This window comes from Rattus norvegicus, chromosome 8 (assembly GCF_021556685.1).
Source record: "Rattus norvegicus strain SHRSP/BbbUtx chromosome 8, alternate assembly SHRSP_T2T, whole genome shotgun sequence".
In the NCBI taxonomy this organism is placed as follows: Eukaryota; Metazoa; Chordata; class Mammalia; order Rodentia; family Muridae; genus Rattus; species Rattus norvegicus.
In genome coordinates, this window is record NC_141541.1 from 113,719,434 (window position 1) to 113,736,621 (window position 17,188).

The 17,188-nt window shown below is 43.5% G+C and overlaps 1 protein-coding gene and 1 pseudogene across 1 annotated transcript in view; both read right to left on the bottom strand.

Moving 5' to 3' along the window:
- Nek11 (NIMA-related kinase 11) overlaps nt 1-17,188 on the bottom strand; it is a gene marked incomplete at its 3' end in the record, with an annotated part of 237,218 nt that overhangs the window by 175,167 nt on the left and 44,863 nt on the right. The window contains 1 exon segment of the mRNA NM_001413824.1: nt 7,350-7,515. Within this exon segment, the coding sequence (NP_001400753.1) occupies nt 7,350-7,515 (166 nt within the window).
- LOC148004335 (spermine synthase pseudogene) lies at nt 4,813-6,122 on the bottom strand (annotated as a pseudogene).

The following is a 17,188-nucleotide window of genomic DNA, read 5'->3' on the forward strand; positions in this document are numbered from 1 at the left end:
TACATGGGAGAGGACACCTGCCTAATACACATGGGAGAGGACAGTCTTCCTAATATACATAGGAGAGGACAGCCTTCCTAATATACATGGGAGAGGACAGCCTGCCTAATATACATGGGAGAGGACACCTGCCTAATATACATGGGAGAGGACAGTCTTCCTAATATACATGGGAGAGGACAGTCTTCCTAATATACATGGGAGAGGACACCTGCCTAATGTACATGGGAGAAAACAGCCTGTCCAATATACATGGGAGAGGACACCTGCCTAATAAACATGGGAGAGGACACCTGCCTAATGTACATGGGAGAGGACACCTGCCTAATATACATGGGAGAGGACAGTCTTCCTAATATACATGGGAGAGGACAGCCTTCCTAATATACATGGGAGAGGACAGCCTTCCTAATATACATGGGAGAGGACACCTGCCTAATGTACATGGGAGAGGACAGCCTGTCCAATATACATGGGAGAGGACACCTGCCTAATATACATGGGAGAGGACAGCCTGTCCAATATACATGGGAGAGGACACCTTCCTAATATACATGGGAGAGGACAGCCTTCCTAATATACATGGGAGAGGACACCTGCGTAATATACATGGGAGAGGACAGTCTTCCTAATATACATGGGAGAGGACAGCCTTCCTAATATACATGGGAGAGGACACCTGCCTAATATACATGGGAGAGGACACCTGCCTAATATACATGGGAGAGGACAGCCTTCCTAATATACTTGGGAGAGGACAGTCTTCCTAATATACATGGGAGAGGACAGCCTTCCTAATATACATGGGAGAGGACAGCCTTCCTAATATACATGGGAGAGGACAGCCTGCCTAATGTACATGGGAGAGGACACCTGCCTAATGTACATGGGAGAGGACAGCCTTCCTAATATACATGGGAGAGGACACCTGCCTAATATACATGGGAGAGGACAGCCTGTCCAATATACATGGGAGAGGACACCTGCCTAATATACATGGGAGAGGACAGTCTTCCTAATATACATGGGAGAGGACAGCCTTCCTAATATACATGGGAGAGGACACCTGCCTAATATACATGGGAGAGGACAGTCTTCCTAATATACATGGGAGAGGACAGCCTTCCTAATATACATGGGAGAGGACACCTGCCTAATATACATGGGAGAGGACACCTGCCTAATATACATGGGAGAGGACAGCCTTCCTAATATACTTGGGAGAGGACAGTCTTCCTAATATACATGGGAGAGGACACCTGCCTAATATACATGGGAGAGGACACCTGCCTAATATACATGGGAGAGGACAGTCTTCCTAATATACATGGGAGAGGACAGCCTGCCTAATATACATGGGAGAGGACAGCCTGCCCAATATACATGGGAGAGGACACCTGCCTAATAAACATGGGAGAGAACACCTGCCTAATGTACATGGGAGAGGACAGCCTGCCTAATGTACATGGGAGAGGACACCTGCCTAATGTACATGGGAGAGGACACCTGCCTAATGTACATGGGAGAGGACAGCCTTCCTAATATACATGGGAGAGGACAGCCTTCCTAATATACATGGGAGAGGACACCTGCCTAATATACATGGGAGAGGACAGTCTTCCTAATATACATGGGAGAGGACAGCCTTCCTAATATACATGGGAGAGGACACCTGCCTAATATACATGGGAGAGGACACCTGCCTAATATACATGGGAGAGGACAGCCTTCCTAATATACTTGGGAGAGGACAGCCTTCCTAATATACATGGGAGAGGACACCTGCCTAATATACATGGGAGAGGACAGCCTTCCTAATATACATGGGAGAGGACACCTGCCTAATGTACATGGGAGAGGACAGCCTGTCCAATATACATGGGAGAGGACACCTGCCTAATAAACATGGGAGAGGACACCTGCCTAATGTACATGGGAGAGGACAGCCTGCCTAATGTACATGGGAGAGGACACCTGCCTAATATACATGGGAGAGGACAACCTGCCTATTGTACATGGGAGAGGACACCTGTCTAATATACATGGGAGAGGACAGCCTGTCCAATATACATGGGAGAGGACAGCCTTCCTAATATACATGGGAGAGGACACCTGCCTAATATACATGGGAGAGGACAGCCTGTCCAATATACATGGGAGAGGACAGTCTTCCTAATACACATGGGAGAGGACAGCCTTCCTAATATACATGGGAGAGGACACCTGCCTAATGTACATGGGAGAGGACAGCCTGTCCAATATACATGGGAGAGGACAGCCTGCCCAATATACATGGGAGAGGACAGCCTGCCTAATGTACATGGGAGAGGACACCTGCCTAATGTACATGGGAGAGGACAGCCTTCCTAATATACATGGGAGAGGACACCTGCCTAATATACATGGGAGAGGACACCTGCCTAATGTACATGGGAGAGGACAGTCTTCCTAATATACATGGAAGAGGACACCTGCCTAATATACATGGGAGAGGACAGTCTTCCTAATATACATGGGAGAGGACAGCCTTCCTAATATACATGGGAGAGGACACCTGCCTAATGTACATGGGAGAGGACAGTCTTCCTAATATACATGGGAGAGGACACCTGCCTAATGTACATGGGAGAGGACAGCCTTCCTAATATACATGGGAGAGGACACCTGCCTAATATACATGGGAGAGGACACCTGCCTAATATACATGGGAGAGGACACCTGCCTAATGTACATGGGAGAGGACAGTCTTCCTAATATAATGGGAGAGGACACCTGCCTAATATACATGGGAGAGGACAGTCTTCCTAATATACATGGGAGAGGACAGCCTTCCTAATATACATGGGAGAGGACACCTGCCTAATGTACATGGGAGAGGACAGTCTTCCTAATATACATGGGAGAGGACAGCCTTCCTAATATACATGGGAGAGGACACCTGCCTAATATACATGGGAGAGGACAGCCTTCGTAATATACATGGGAGAGGACAGCCTTCCTAATATACATGGGAGAGGACAGCCTTCCTAATATACATGGGAGAGGACAGCCTTCCTAATATACATGGGAGAGGACACCTGCCTAATGTACATGGGAGAGGACAGCCTGTCCAATATACATGGGAGAGGACAGCCTGCCTAATGTACATGGGAGAGGACACCTGCCTAATGTACATGGGAGAGGACAGTCTGCCTAATATACATGGGAGAGGACAGTCTTCCTAATATACATGGGAGAGGACACCTGCCTAATATACATGGGAGAGGACACCTGCCTAATAAGAGGAAGTCTTTGATGGGGAGAGAAGAGGGGACAGTGAAGGGCCCAGGAATCTGGGTAGAACCAAAGGGAGGGGCGAGGAAGAAAAAGCATTAGAGTAAGTAATGGCCTATTCAAAAACGAGACATATAGAACTGTGTAGGAAGGACAGAGGAGAGGGCACATAGTTCCTCTTCCTCCTGTGTCGAGAACAGGAGACACTCGAGGTTGAAATGCTCTGCCGCTTGGAGCTATCAGACAGCACTTTGTCCTGCAGCACAGGCTGGCCTTGAACTTGTGATCTTCCTGTCTTTCCTTTCTTCATCCTGGGATTATAGTACTACAATACCAATTGGTTGGTGGTTTGTTTATATATTTATCACATGCATATACAGTGTGTATATATTCACATGTATGTGGTTGCACAGTGTGTGTGTGTGTGTGTGTGTGTGTGTGTGTGTGTGTGTGTGTACATGTGTATGAACAAGGCATCTGTCCTCTATCATCTCCTCATGTTTTGATTCAGAGGCTGTCACTGAGCCCAGAGTTCACTGATTAACTACAGGACAACTCTGGGTCTCCACTGTACCCACCCATCTCATTCTGTCTGTGCTCGGATCATAGACACATGCGCCGTACCTAGATTATTACATGGGTTCTGGGGATCCAAACTGTGGCCCCTGTTCTTGTGTAGCAGGCTCTTTACTGACTGAGCCATCTCCTGAACCCCCAGTTGTTCGCTCTTTCACACATTATCTGAGCTGTCGAGTGGGTTGAGCAGCAGATAGAGACACATCACGGATGCATGAATGTATTACAGACGTGAAAGGTAACAGTAAATTTGCAGAGGGGAACGTGGTGGCAACGCTCTCGTGAGATCACAGTTTGGTTACTTGCTATTTCCAATATCAGTTAAGAAGAGGATAGCATCAGGCCTGAGCGAGTTAAGAGTGAATTTGCATCTGAAGATGAGAAATATCTGTTAACAAGAAGGGAGCAACGTGCACACATTGTTTCTCGGGAGCCTGAAGAGCAGGAAGAGGCTGCCTGACAGCTCCGGACCCGTGGACCCCTGGAAGCCCAGCTGCTGAGCAGTGCAGCTGGCAGCCATCACCATGGCAACACCCCCTCCCAGGAGAGCGGCTCGGTCTCTGGAAACCAACCATCATTGAAAAATTCACGCGGATGATCCTGCACTGGATCCTGCCTGACGAAAGCCATTTTTATAGAAATGCCCTTTCTAAGGACATAATTGGAACAAATGAGCAAATTTGAATAGAGATTGTGAATTAGATGGGTGGTTCTCAAACTTCAGCTTGTTTCAGACTCACCTGGTGAGCTTGTCAAAACACAGATGGCTGAACCCCGCCCCCACAAAGTCTGATTCAGTGTGGCTGGGCTTCAGGCCAGATGCTGTGTCTCTACCCAGTTACCAAGAGAAGCCGCTGCTGCAGATGTCAGATTCCACCGGAGAAGCAGTGGCCTACATGTTCACATTGTTTCGGTGCTAATTTCCTGACGTTTTATCACTTTACTGTGGTGAGGAGACAGCCCTTGGCCTTAGAGAGTACAGTATTTGTTTGGGACAAGGGAGCATTCGACCGGGAACTTTGTGCTAGTTTTCGTTATTGTTACAAAATACCTGAGAAAATCGACTTAAAAGCAGGAAAGATTCCTTTTAACTCATGGTTTCCGAGGTTCCAGTCAGTAGTCAGCTGCCTCTGTTGCTTTGGGGGCTGTAGTGAGGCAGATAGTTCTGGTGGGAAGCGCATGGCTGACAGCAACAGGGTTTTGGTCAAGTTGACACAGTTCCCCTGTGTGAAATATTTTCCGTCCTGTTTGAGAACCTTCACTGACAGGTGGAGAATCAGTCTGAGAAACTCCCATGTGGAATCTTCTTCTGGAGATGTAGAGATAGGGACAGCCGTCAAATCATTAACCGCACAGTCGAACTCTCTCCCTTCTTTGGTGTACCTCTTCAGTACCGGGATGCTGTCTTCTCTAAGAACCTGATAGCCATCTCCTTTACGATTGCCTAAGACATCTCCACATGTTCTCTGAATGAATTTCTAACTCCATTAATTACCATGTGGTCAATCTCTCCCACAGTAACTGTCTTTGATGTCAGTTTGACAATTCCACATACTCTGCCTCCGTCACCACTTCTCAGAATCACTACATCCTTGCCAGTGCAGTCTTCCTGGCCATTGCCCGTGATGGCCTGGTATATTCCAAGTCACTCTCTGCCAGATTAACATCCCCGCTGAGGATGCGAATATTCCCAAACTGCTTTGAGTGCAGACTTTTAACGTTCTGATAAGGTGACTCTTCATCATACATACTTCATCCACGTCCTACTCCAGCACTAGGCCAGTATCTGTCAATGGCCCTCCTCGAACTACGGGTGGTAATCGCTTCACCCGCCCAGTACTGTCTTGACTCAGTTCTTTCACTTTTTTCTTCTATTTTGTTCAAAAGGCTGTCAGTTTCTTGCTTGCCCTGCACAACTCTGAAGGTCCAGCAACACCAATCCACGTGGATAAATTCTCAAATTGGCAAAGCTGCCATTCTTGCTCCTGTAAGTGGCTAAACATCCACGGTCCTGCCAGGTGTGCACTGACTCCGCCATCCCCTGCTCCTGAAAAACAGACTGAAGGCCTTTCAGAACGGCCTCGCCATCAGCTTTGGCAATGAGCATGTAATCATGAGTGCTGTGCCTTGTTGCTGCCAACGTGTGGCGAGGCCCTGTGCTGTGACCGAGGAGGCAACCGTGGGAGACTGAGGGACTGTGCGGTGTATCAGGCTGCATACCGGGGTGAGGTGGGGTTAGGGGAGCCTTACTGATTTTCTTAGAAACCCATTAGGTAAAGAATTTACATACCTAAGTAACTGGTTTTCATCACTACCAACCCTCTCCTCTGTCTGTCTGTCTGTCTGTCTGTCTGTCTGTCTCTCTCTCTCTCTCTCTCTCCCTCTCATACGTGTGTGTGTGTATCTCTGCCTCTCTGTCTCTCCCTCCCTCTCTTCCAAGCAGAGAAGAAGCAAGCCAAGAGAGTGAGTTAAAGAAGAAAGGTCAAGTTTAGAATACTCCAGGTTCATTCAGATGAATTTGACTAGTGGTTTCTTAGTGAGTACAGCAAATGGTAAAGCTGCAATGGTGTTTTTCTTTTTCTTTCTTTTTTTTAAAAAGGATTTATTTATTTATTATGTATACAGAGTTCTACCTGCATGTATGCCTGCAAGCCAGAAGAAGACACCAGATCTTATTACAGATGGTTGTGGGCCACCGTGTAGTTGCTGGGATTTGAACTCAGGACCTCTGGAAAAGCAGCCAGTGCTCTTAACTGCTGTGCCACCTCTCCAACCCATGGCTGCAGTGGCGTTTTGGGTGCAATCTCTATTCTCCCTCCTGCCTCTCAGCCAGATGGTACTCCCAGCTTCCGCCTGGCTACCCAAAGTCTCTTAGCCAAACAAGCATGCCTTCGCTCCAAAAACCCCTCCTTCCTTCCACCATAATTTCTCCTAATTTCACTCTCCCAAGAAGCATTTGGGTAGCCTACACCATAACTACGCAGATCCAGACCACAGTTTCCTATTGGCCATCTTCTCTCAGTGTTCTAAGCTTCCTGCTCCTTTAAGGCTCAGTAAAGCACAAAGCTATTACTCCAAGTGAACAGAGAGCAGCCAAGACAACTGCATGCACTTGGAGCCATGGTTCACAAGTCAACAGATAGGAGAGACTTTGCCTCCACTGTGCCCAGATTAGGAATCTGGATGTCTGTCTAGGCATTCGTTATATTATCATAGGAGCTTTGGGCACAGATGTCCCCACATATATAAAAGCATTGTCTTACAGACATTCCTTCTTAAAATATATTCGCTCTGACTGGCTTGCCAAAGGGAGAGAAATTATCATTAGGAATGAGTTTTGTCAGTTACTTACAGAAGATTTCTCTTAGCTACAAGACATGAGACCCCAGGCCTTTAGAATTCAACTTGCTGTTTGATAACAGGACTTTTAAGATGTCTCCTTAAATAAAATTATCATGCAACAGATTTTTGCAAACATTTCTGAGAGAGGAGAGTCTCACCTCACAGTACTCCGTGATAATGCAAAATGTACCCTGCTCCATGAAGCTTTCGTGGAACCTGACGATGGCCGGATGGTTTAGCGTGGACAGGAGCTGGGCTTCCATACTGGCCTGCACACTTTCATTTGGATTTAATTCTCCAACAGAGATTTCCTTCAGTACTTTTCTATGGCAAAAAAGAAAAAAATGCAAAGAAAGAAAAGAAAAAGAAAGAAAAATGTCAAGAGTTGAGAAACCTGTTTCACGCACGTGAGTGAGTGGTACGGAAACTCCTCACCATGCCCGGGTAATCAGCCTAGTTCCACCTGCTGTGGCAGTGAGGCTGGGCCCTTCCTGTCCCCCCAGTACCATGGGCGCACAGCCTCTGAACGCCACAGTGTGCCCTCTGTGAGTGCTCAGGGCAGACCTGGAACCTGGAGCACTGCTGTGAGGTGCTCCCCTCCATCCCATAGGACATTGAGGTTTTTGCACAGTATCTGTTTCCACCTCCGTGTGAGTCATTTTGCCTGCACCTGCTCATCCTCACTCACCATGACTTCCCTACTTCTGCCCCTCCTGGACGTCCTCCTCCTTCCTTCACTCCCTTTCTACATCTCACTCTGCGGTGTGCGGCATCTCTCTGCCTCTCTGTCTCTGTTTGTGTATGTGTCTGCCTGTCTCTCTGTGTGTCTCTGTGTGTGTATATGTCTCTGTATCTCTCTGTGTCTCTCCATCTCTCTCTCTCTCTCTCCCCTTCGCTCACTTGCTCTCACTCCCTCCGCTCTACAATGCTCTCAAACCTTTCAATTTAATGTCAGTCCATGTGAACAATATCTTTTTCTTCTCTCCTAATGGTCCTTGGTACACCATGCTCTGTTGCTGGCAGGATTTAGGAAGACAAAGTTTTAACTGAAAACACTGAATTGACAGAGATAGTTAGAATCTCTATCGTGAATAAATGGAGGAGCTCATTAACTCTCCAAATCATTAATATAAAAAGTGTGATAGCATCATGAAGAGTGGACCAAAACAAGAAAAGAAAATAGTCTGCTGAGCAAGCCAATTACAGTGCCACACTGTAAACTAGATCGCCTAGGGACAGCACTTTAGCACGCCAATTACGCTGTGCAGACAGATGCCTCTGATTGCTGGGGAGCCTGGCTGCTCATTAATGCAAGTTCTGTAGGACTCCGGCTAGAAAACACTCTGCAAAAACTATTAAGAATCACTACCTTGGCATCTTAGGAGAAATTCTTAATTAAAGCTTGTACACCGACTCCTAGACTGCCGGCAGACTCCAGTCATGTTTAACAGGTGTTCACTCTGTCCTCGCCATATGGAGTGCCCAAGGCTGGCAGACTCTCTGGTTTGCTCATGCACTTCTGTCCTGTGTGAGAGACATGCTTACCCAAATCACTGGGTCTAATCCCAGATCTGTTTATGCCACTGTACTCACCATTATGAATCTATATATGATATAAACTGATGGGAGACAATATCAGTTTACCCTTTCTAGAAAAAAAATAAACCCAAGGCTTACTGAAAAAGTTGACAAGGACAAGCGGCAAAAGTACTTTTCCTGTCTTAATGGGGTAAGCTTGCACAGCACTGCTGTAAACTTAAGATTTCTAAGTATCTTAGTACAAAATACCTGAAAAGTGTGTGTGTGTGTGTGTGTGTGTGTGTGTGTGTGTGTGTGTGAGAGAGAGAGAGAGAGAGAGAAATAGAGAGAGAGGAAAAAAGGTGAAGGGGAATCTAACCAAAGGATTTTAGATTTTGACAACGCATAATAAAGTTGAAGATGCTAGATGGTTTTTATTTCTCAATGAATGTCATTTTGATTTACTCATTGTTTATTCTATCCAACTAGCCACCAACCTCAATTATGCTGAACAGGAAGGCTCCTACTACACTTTGAAATGTGTGCGTCAAGGCCTTCATTCATTGGACAAAATTTTTTCTCCGCCTGTAGAGCTGTGAAGGAACAGTAGTTGTCTCCGGCAATGTTAAACCCGGATACTCAGGCAGAGTTGAGGCTTGGGGTCTTTGCGAGTGCAATCAGCGCACTAGTGTGTGCTCCTGGGTGACAACCTATGGTCTAAGTGTTTGCGGTAGCGTTAGGAACTAGGGGTGGGGTGGACATCCTTCAGTATCCACTGCGGAGGCGTGAGGACCCGAGTTTGGATCCCTAAATGTCAGGGATAATCTGAGTATGGTGGACAAAGGATCCACAGGCCTCACTAGCCAACCAGTCTAGCTTATCAGTTGTAGTTGTAAAATTATAAAAAATAAATGGCTGCCTTTATCCCCCACTAGGTCCATCACTGCAGTGCTCCAAGATATCTGACAGAAATCTTAATCTCAGTCAGCAAAGCCTCTCACCTGCTTTGCTCCATCTCGTATCATACTGCTGAAGGCCTCTCTCTGAGCCTGACAAAAATCTCTCTACCCATCTAGTTCTCAAGGCAGGCTGCCACCATGGCAGAAACATACATCCTAACTCTGTGGTGGCTCAGTGTCCCGGCCACCACATATTCTCTTAAACTTAAATCGCCACATGAAAGGACACACAACACAATAACCTCTGATCCAATTGATACGATATAATTGCCCACCTAAACATACAAAGCCCTGTACACACCCATCCCTCAAGACCATTCACAAGGTACAGCGTGGAATCTTAACATCCGCCTCCATGTTCTCCCCACAGCTACCCGCAGTCTCCTCCTCTCCTCCTCCTTTCCGTTCCAGTCTCCTCCCTTAAACTTTTCTCCCACCCATCCTTCCTTCTCGTCCAATGACAGGCCTCATTCTGTCTTGTACCTGCCTCACCTATCACATCATCCCACAATCAGTAAAGTCTAAATCGAGTGAGAAACCATATCTCAAACAGGAAGATGGAGAAGTGATGGAGAAAGACATTGCCATCTAACTCTGACCTCCTTACACACTTGCATGGATGGACACACACGAACGCACATACACATGAGATGAAAATTCCAAGCCAGACATTCTGCCCTGCAAATTGAAAGCATAAATATGAAAATGAGAAAATTCCCTCATCCTCTGGTATTAGGAGATTAAACATGACTTCTCTTGTGCACACAAACACACACACACACACACACACACACACACACACACACAAAAGAGAGACGTCATATGTTTCTTCTCCAAACTCTGAGAATGAAACCCTTCTACTCTTACACAAAGATCATTGAGAATACAATGTTCTTACAATGTGAGCATCTTAGCATGTTCATTTTTAAGATTTCCATGATCCATTGATTTTAAGCTCATCTCATTCCCAAACAAAAAGCAACAGAGAATAGTCAGCTCCCACAAATATAAGAATTATGTTAGGTGTGGGGCTCCTCTCAAGACACACACAGGCTTTGGGCTCTATTCTCCACTTACAGGAATCTTTCAGTGTGTTGTAATTTTTAAAAATCGTTTATGAACATTTATTTCTCTTCCCTAACAAGTGTGCTCATGTTGGCTTCATTAGATGCTAAAGAGCCTGTTAGGCTCCTTCCTTGAGAATAAAATAGATTCTACAGAAATTTGTGGTGGGTAACAATCTATAGACAAACTATTAAGACTTTTTCAGGGGAGGTGACAGGGACAGGCCTGTTTTCATAAGTGGTACCTCTGACTGTTAATATGCCCAAAATGAAAAAGAATGACATATAAAGACACATTTTCTTCTCTAGCCTCTGAAGGGTGTACAGCAGCAGGCAGTTTAATGACATCTTCATAATGCTTTCAGTAATTTACCATGCCTCGCTGGCACGCAGCTGTAGAAGTCACAGTGGTTAAGCATAAGAATATAAAAGTCTTACACAGACAACAATGGCTCTCTCACTGTGAAGGAACATGTGCTATAAAAAGCCTGAACATGCTTATTTTCCAGGCCAGCATCAGCTACTACACAATACAGGATGAAATTTTCCACAGTGTACTGCCCTGTCCCTGTCTGACCACCAATGACAAAGGATAAGACTGCATGTACCCATAGCTTAGCAGATGAAGCTGGGCCTATTAAAACAGTTGGTGTCTACCATAGTGACTGAAGGGGACACAGACACATTCTGCTTTCCTTGCCTAGAAGCACGTTATTGTAACAAAAGAAGGAAGTCTCGTGGTATATCGATGTAAGAACCACATCCACTGAAGACAGCCTGGAGGCTTGCCAAGTCAAGGGCAGCTTATCTCTTGTTCAGTGGTGCTTTCAAACCTTGTCACCCCTTCCTACATAACATGACAGATACTTATTTTTTTCAAAGCTTTGACTGTTTGGGGGAAACACTGACAGAAGAAAGGAGAACTGATCTCTGTACCCAAATCCTGTGGGGGAAGAGAGCTGGACTCTCAGAAGTGCTGACAATCTTGAAAGCTCAGGGGAGACCAACGCTTCTGCTCACATTCCAGGCCTAAGAGGAACCTGCCTAGAGCCCTCTGGACACAGGAACCTAGGAGCAGTCAGGGACAAGATCCTTCCAGTCTCTGCCTGCACCAAGAGCTGTAAGCCGGTCTCCAGGAGCTCTGACACACCTGAGAACAGAGGTAAGACCACCACTTTTGCTTCAAGGAACCTGCCTGAAACCCTCAGGATGCACAAACCCAGGAGCAGTCTGGGAACAGATCCATCTTGTTTCTGCCTGTGCCATTAGCTGACCCTGTGTCACAGCTTTCTGTATCCAGAACCCACTGGGAGAAAGCTGGTCTCCAGGAATGATGAGACACAGGCTTATAGGAGGGTCAAGCCACTATCACAGACAGCAAGACCAGCTAACACCAGAGGCAATCAGATGGTGAGAGGCAAGCGCAGGAAATTAAGCAACAGAAATCAAGACTGTGTGACATCATCAGAGTCCAGTTCTCCCACCAAAGCAAATAATGGATATCCCAACACACCGGAAAAGCAAGATTTGGAATTAAAATCACGTCTCATGATGATGATAGAGGATTTTTAAAAAGACATAAATAATTCCCCTAAAGAAATACAGGACAACACAGTTAAACAAGTAGAAGCCCTTAAAGAGGAAACATAAAAATCCCTTAAAGAATTACAGGAAAATACAACCAAACAGGTGAAGGAACTGCACAAAACCATCCAGGATCTAAAACTGGAACTAGAAACAATAAAGAAATCACAAAGGGAAACAACCCTGGAGATAGAAAACTTTAAAAAGAGATCAGGAGTTATAGACACAAGTATTACCAACACAATACAAGAGATAGAAAAGAGAATTTCAGGGGCAGAAGATACCATAGAAAACATTGACACAATAGTCAAAGAAAATGTAAAAAGAAAAAAAGGCTCCTAACTCAAAACATCCAGGAAATCCAGGACACAATGAGATCAAACCTAGGGAAAATAGGTATAGAAAACAGCAAAGATTCCCAACTTAAAGGGCCAGTAAATATCTTTAGCAAAATTATAGAAGAAAACGTCCCTAACCTAAAGAAAGAGATTCCCATAAACATACAAGAAGCCTACAGAACTCCAAATAGATTGGACCAGAAAAGAAATTTCTCCTGTCACATAATAATCAAAACAAAGAAACAAAGAAGTAAAGGAAAAAGGTCAAAGAACATATAAAGGCAGACCTATCAGAATTACACCAGACTTCTCAAGAGAGACTATGAAAACCAGAAGAACCTGGGCAGATGTCATACAGACACTAAGAGAACACAAATGCCAGTCCAGGCTACTATATCCAGCAAAACTCTCAATTAACATAGATGGAGATATTCCATGACAAAACCAAATTTACATAAAATCTTTTTACAAATCCAGCCCTACAAAGGATAATAGATGGAACACTCCAACACAAGGAGGGAAACTATGCCCTAGAAAAAGCAAAAAAGTAATCTTATTGCAAAAACAAAACAAGAGAGTCACACAAACATAATTCCACCTCTAACAACAAAAATAACAGGAAACAATTTATTCCTTAATATCTTTTAACATCAATGGACTCAATTCCCCAATAAAAAGACATAGACTAATGGACTGGATATGTAAAGAGGACCCAGTATTTTGCTCTATACAGGAAACACACCTCAGTAACAAATACAGACACCCCCTCAGAGTAAAAGGCTTAAAAACAATTTTCCAAGCAAATGGTCCCAAGAAACAAGCTGGAGTAGCCATTCCAATACCAAATAAAATCTACTTTCAACCAAAAGTTATCAGAAAAGATATGGAAGGACACTTTATATTCATCAAAGGAAAAATTCACCAAGATGAACTCTCAATCTTGAATATTTATGCTCCAATGAAAAGGAAACCTACATTCATTAAAAAACAAACTTTACTAAAGCTCAAAGCACACATTGCACCTCACACAATAATAGTGGGAGACTTCAACACCCCACTGTCATCAATGGACAGATCAGGGAAACAGAAACTAAACAGACACAGTGACACTAATAGAAGTTATGAACCAAATGGATTTAACAGATATCTATAGAACATTTCATCCTAAAACAAAAGAACATATCTTCTTTTCAGCACCTCATGGTACCTTCTACAAAACTGACCATATAATTGGTCACAAAACAGCCCTCAACAGATACAAGAAGATTGAAATAATCACATGCATATCCTATCATATCACCACGGACAAAGACTGGTCTTCAATAACAACAAAAAAAATGAAAGAAAGCCCACATACATATGGAAGTTAAACAATGCTCTACTCAATGATAACTTGGTCAAGGAAGAAACAAAGAATGAAAAGACTTTTTAGAGTTTAATGAAAATGAAGGCACAACATTCCTAAACTTATGGGATATAATGAAAGAAGAGCTTGGAGGAAAACTCATGGTTCTGAGTGCCTCCAAAAAGAAACTGGAGAAAGCATGTACTAGCAGCTTGACAGCATACCTAAAAGCCCGAGAACAAAAAGAAGCAAATACACCCAAAAGGAGTAGACTGGCAGGAAATAAAAAAAAAAAACTCAGGGCTGAAATCAACCAAGTAAAAACAAAAAGAACTATACAAAGAATCAACAAAATCAGGAGCTGGTTCTTTGAGAAAATCAAGAAGATAGATAAACCCTTAGCGAAACTAACCAGAGAGCACAGAGACAGTATCCAACTTAACAAAATCAGAAATGCAAAGGGAGACATAACACCAGAATCTGAGGAAATTAAAAAAATCATCAGATCCCACTACAAAAGCCTATATTCAACAAAACTGGAAAATCTGGATGAAATGGACAATTTTCTAGACAGGTACCAGGTACCAATGTTAAATCAGGATCAGATAAACCATCTAAACAACCCCATAACTCCTAAAGAAAAAGAAACAGTTATTAAAAGCCTCCCAACCAAAAGAAAGCCCAGGACCAGATGGGTTTAGTGGAGAATTATACCAGACCTTCATAGAAGACCTAATACCAATACTGTCCAAAATATTCCACAAAATAGAAACACAAAGAACACTAGCTATTCCTTCTATGAAGCCATAATTACGCTTACACCCAACAAAGAAAGAGAACTTCAGACAAATTTCCCTTATGAATATCGATATAACAATAACCATTAAAATTCTCACAATCGGGGCTGGGGATTTAGCTCAGTGGTAGAGCGCTTACCTAGGAAGCGCAAGGCCCTGGGTTCGGTCCCCAGCTCCGAAAAAAAAAGAACCAAAAAAAAAAAATTCTCACAATCTGAATCCAAGAACACATGAAAATGATCATCCATCATAATCAAGTAGGCTTCATCCCAAGGATACAGGGATGGTTCAATACACAGAATTCCATCAACATAATCATCTATATAAACAAAATTAAAGAAAAAACCACATGATCATCTCATTACATGCTGAGAAAGGATTTCACAAAATTCAACACCCCCTCATGCTAAAAATCTTGGAAAGATCAGGAATTCAAGGCCCATACATAAACACAGTAAAAGCCATATACAACAAACCAGTAGCCAATATCAAAATAAATGGAGAGAAATTCGAAGCAATCCCACTAAAATCAGGAACGAGACAAGGCTGCCCACTCTCTCCCTACCTATTCAATATAGTACTTGAAGTCCTAGTCAGGGCAATCAGACAACAAAAGGAGGTCAAAGGGATACAAATTGGAAAGGAAGAAGTCAAAATATCACTATTTGCAGATGATATGATAATATACTAAAGTGATCCCAAAATTTCCACCAGAGAACCACTAAGGCTGATAAACAACTTCAGCAAAGTGGCAGGATATGATATTAACTCTAACAAATCAGTAGCCTTCCTCTATTCAAAGGATGAACAGGCTGAGAAAGAAATTAGGGAAATGACACCCTTCACAATAGTCACAAATAACATAAAATACCTCGGTGTGATGCTAACCAAGCATGTGAAAGATCTGTATGACAAGAACATCAAGTCTCTGAAGAAAGCAATTGAAGAAGAGCTCAGAAGATGGAAAGATCTCCCATGCTCATGGATTGGCAGGATTAATATTGTAAAAATTATTGTAATATTGTAAAAATCTTGCCAAAAGCGATCTACAGGTTCAATGCAATCCCCATCAAAATTCCAACTCAACTCTTCATAGACTTAGAAAGAGCAATTTGCAAATTGATTTGGAATAACAAAAAACCCAGGATAGTGAAAACTATCCTCAACAATAAAAGAATTTCTGGGGGAATCACCATCCCTGACCTCAAGCAGTATTACAGAGCAATAGTGATAAAAACTGTATGGTATTGGTACAGAGACAGGCAGGTAGATGAATGGAATAGAATTGAAGACCCAGAAATGAACCCACAACCCTATGGTCACTTGATCTTTGACAAAGGAGCGAAAACTATCCAATGGAAAGAAGATAGCATTTTCAACAAGTGGTGCTGGTTCAACTGGAGGTCAGCATGTAGAAGAATGCAAATCGACCCATTTTTATCACCCTGCGCAAAGCTCAAGTCCAAGTGGATCAAGGACCTACACATAAAACCAGATACACTCAAACTAATAGAAGAAAAAGTGAGGAAGAGCCTGGAACACTTGGGCACTGGGGAAATTTTCCTGAATAGAACACCAATGGCTTATGCTCTAAGATCATTACTTGCCAAATGGAGCCTCATAAAATTGCAAAGCTTCTGTAAGGCAAAGGACACTGCCATTAGGACAAAATGGCAAACAACAGATTGGGAAAAGATCTTTACCAATCCTACATCTGCTAGAGGGCTAATATACAATATATACAAAGAACTCAAGAAGTTAGACTTCAGAGAATCAAATATCCCTATTAAAAATGGGATACAGACCTAAACAAAGAATTCTCAGCTGAGGAATATTGAATGGCTGAGAACCACCTAAAGAAATGTTCAACATCCTTAATCATCAGGGAACTGCAAATCAAACAACCCTGAGATTCCACCTCACACCAGTCAGAATGGCTAAGATCAAAAATTCAGGTGACAACAAATGCTGGCAAGGATGTGGAAAAAGAGGAACACTCCTCCATTTTTGGTGGGATTACATGCTAGTAATCACTTTGGAAATCAGTCTGATGGTTCCTCAGAAATCGGACATAGTACTACCTGAGGACTCAGCTATAGCACTCCTGGACATATACCCAAAAGATGCTCCAACATATAACAAGGACACGTGCTCCACTATGTTCATGGCAGCCTTATTTATAATAGACAGAAGCTGGAGAGAACCCAGATGTCCTTCAACAGAGGAATGGATATAGAAAATGTCGTGCATCTACACAATGGAATACTACTCAGCTATTGAAAAACAATGACTTCTTGAAATTCATAGGCAAATGGATGTAACTGGAAAATATCATCCTGAGTGAGGTAACCCAATCACAAAAAAACACACATGGTATACACTCACTTGTAAG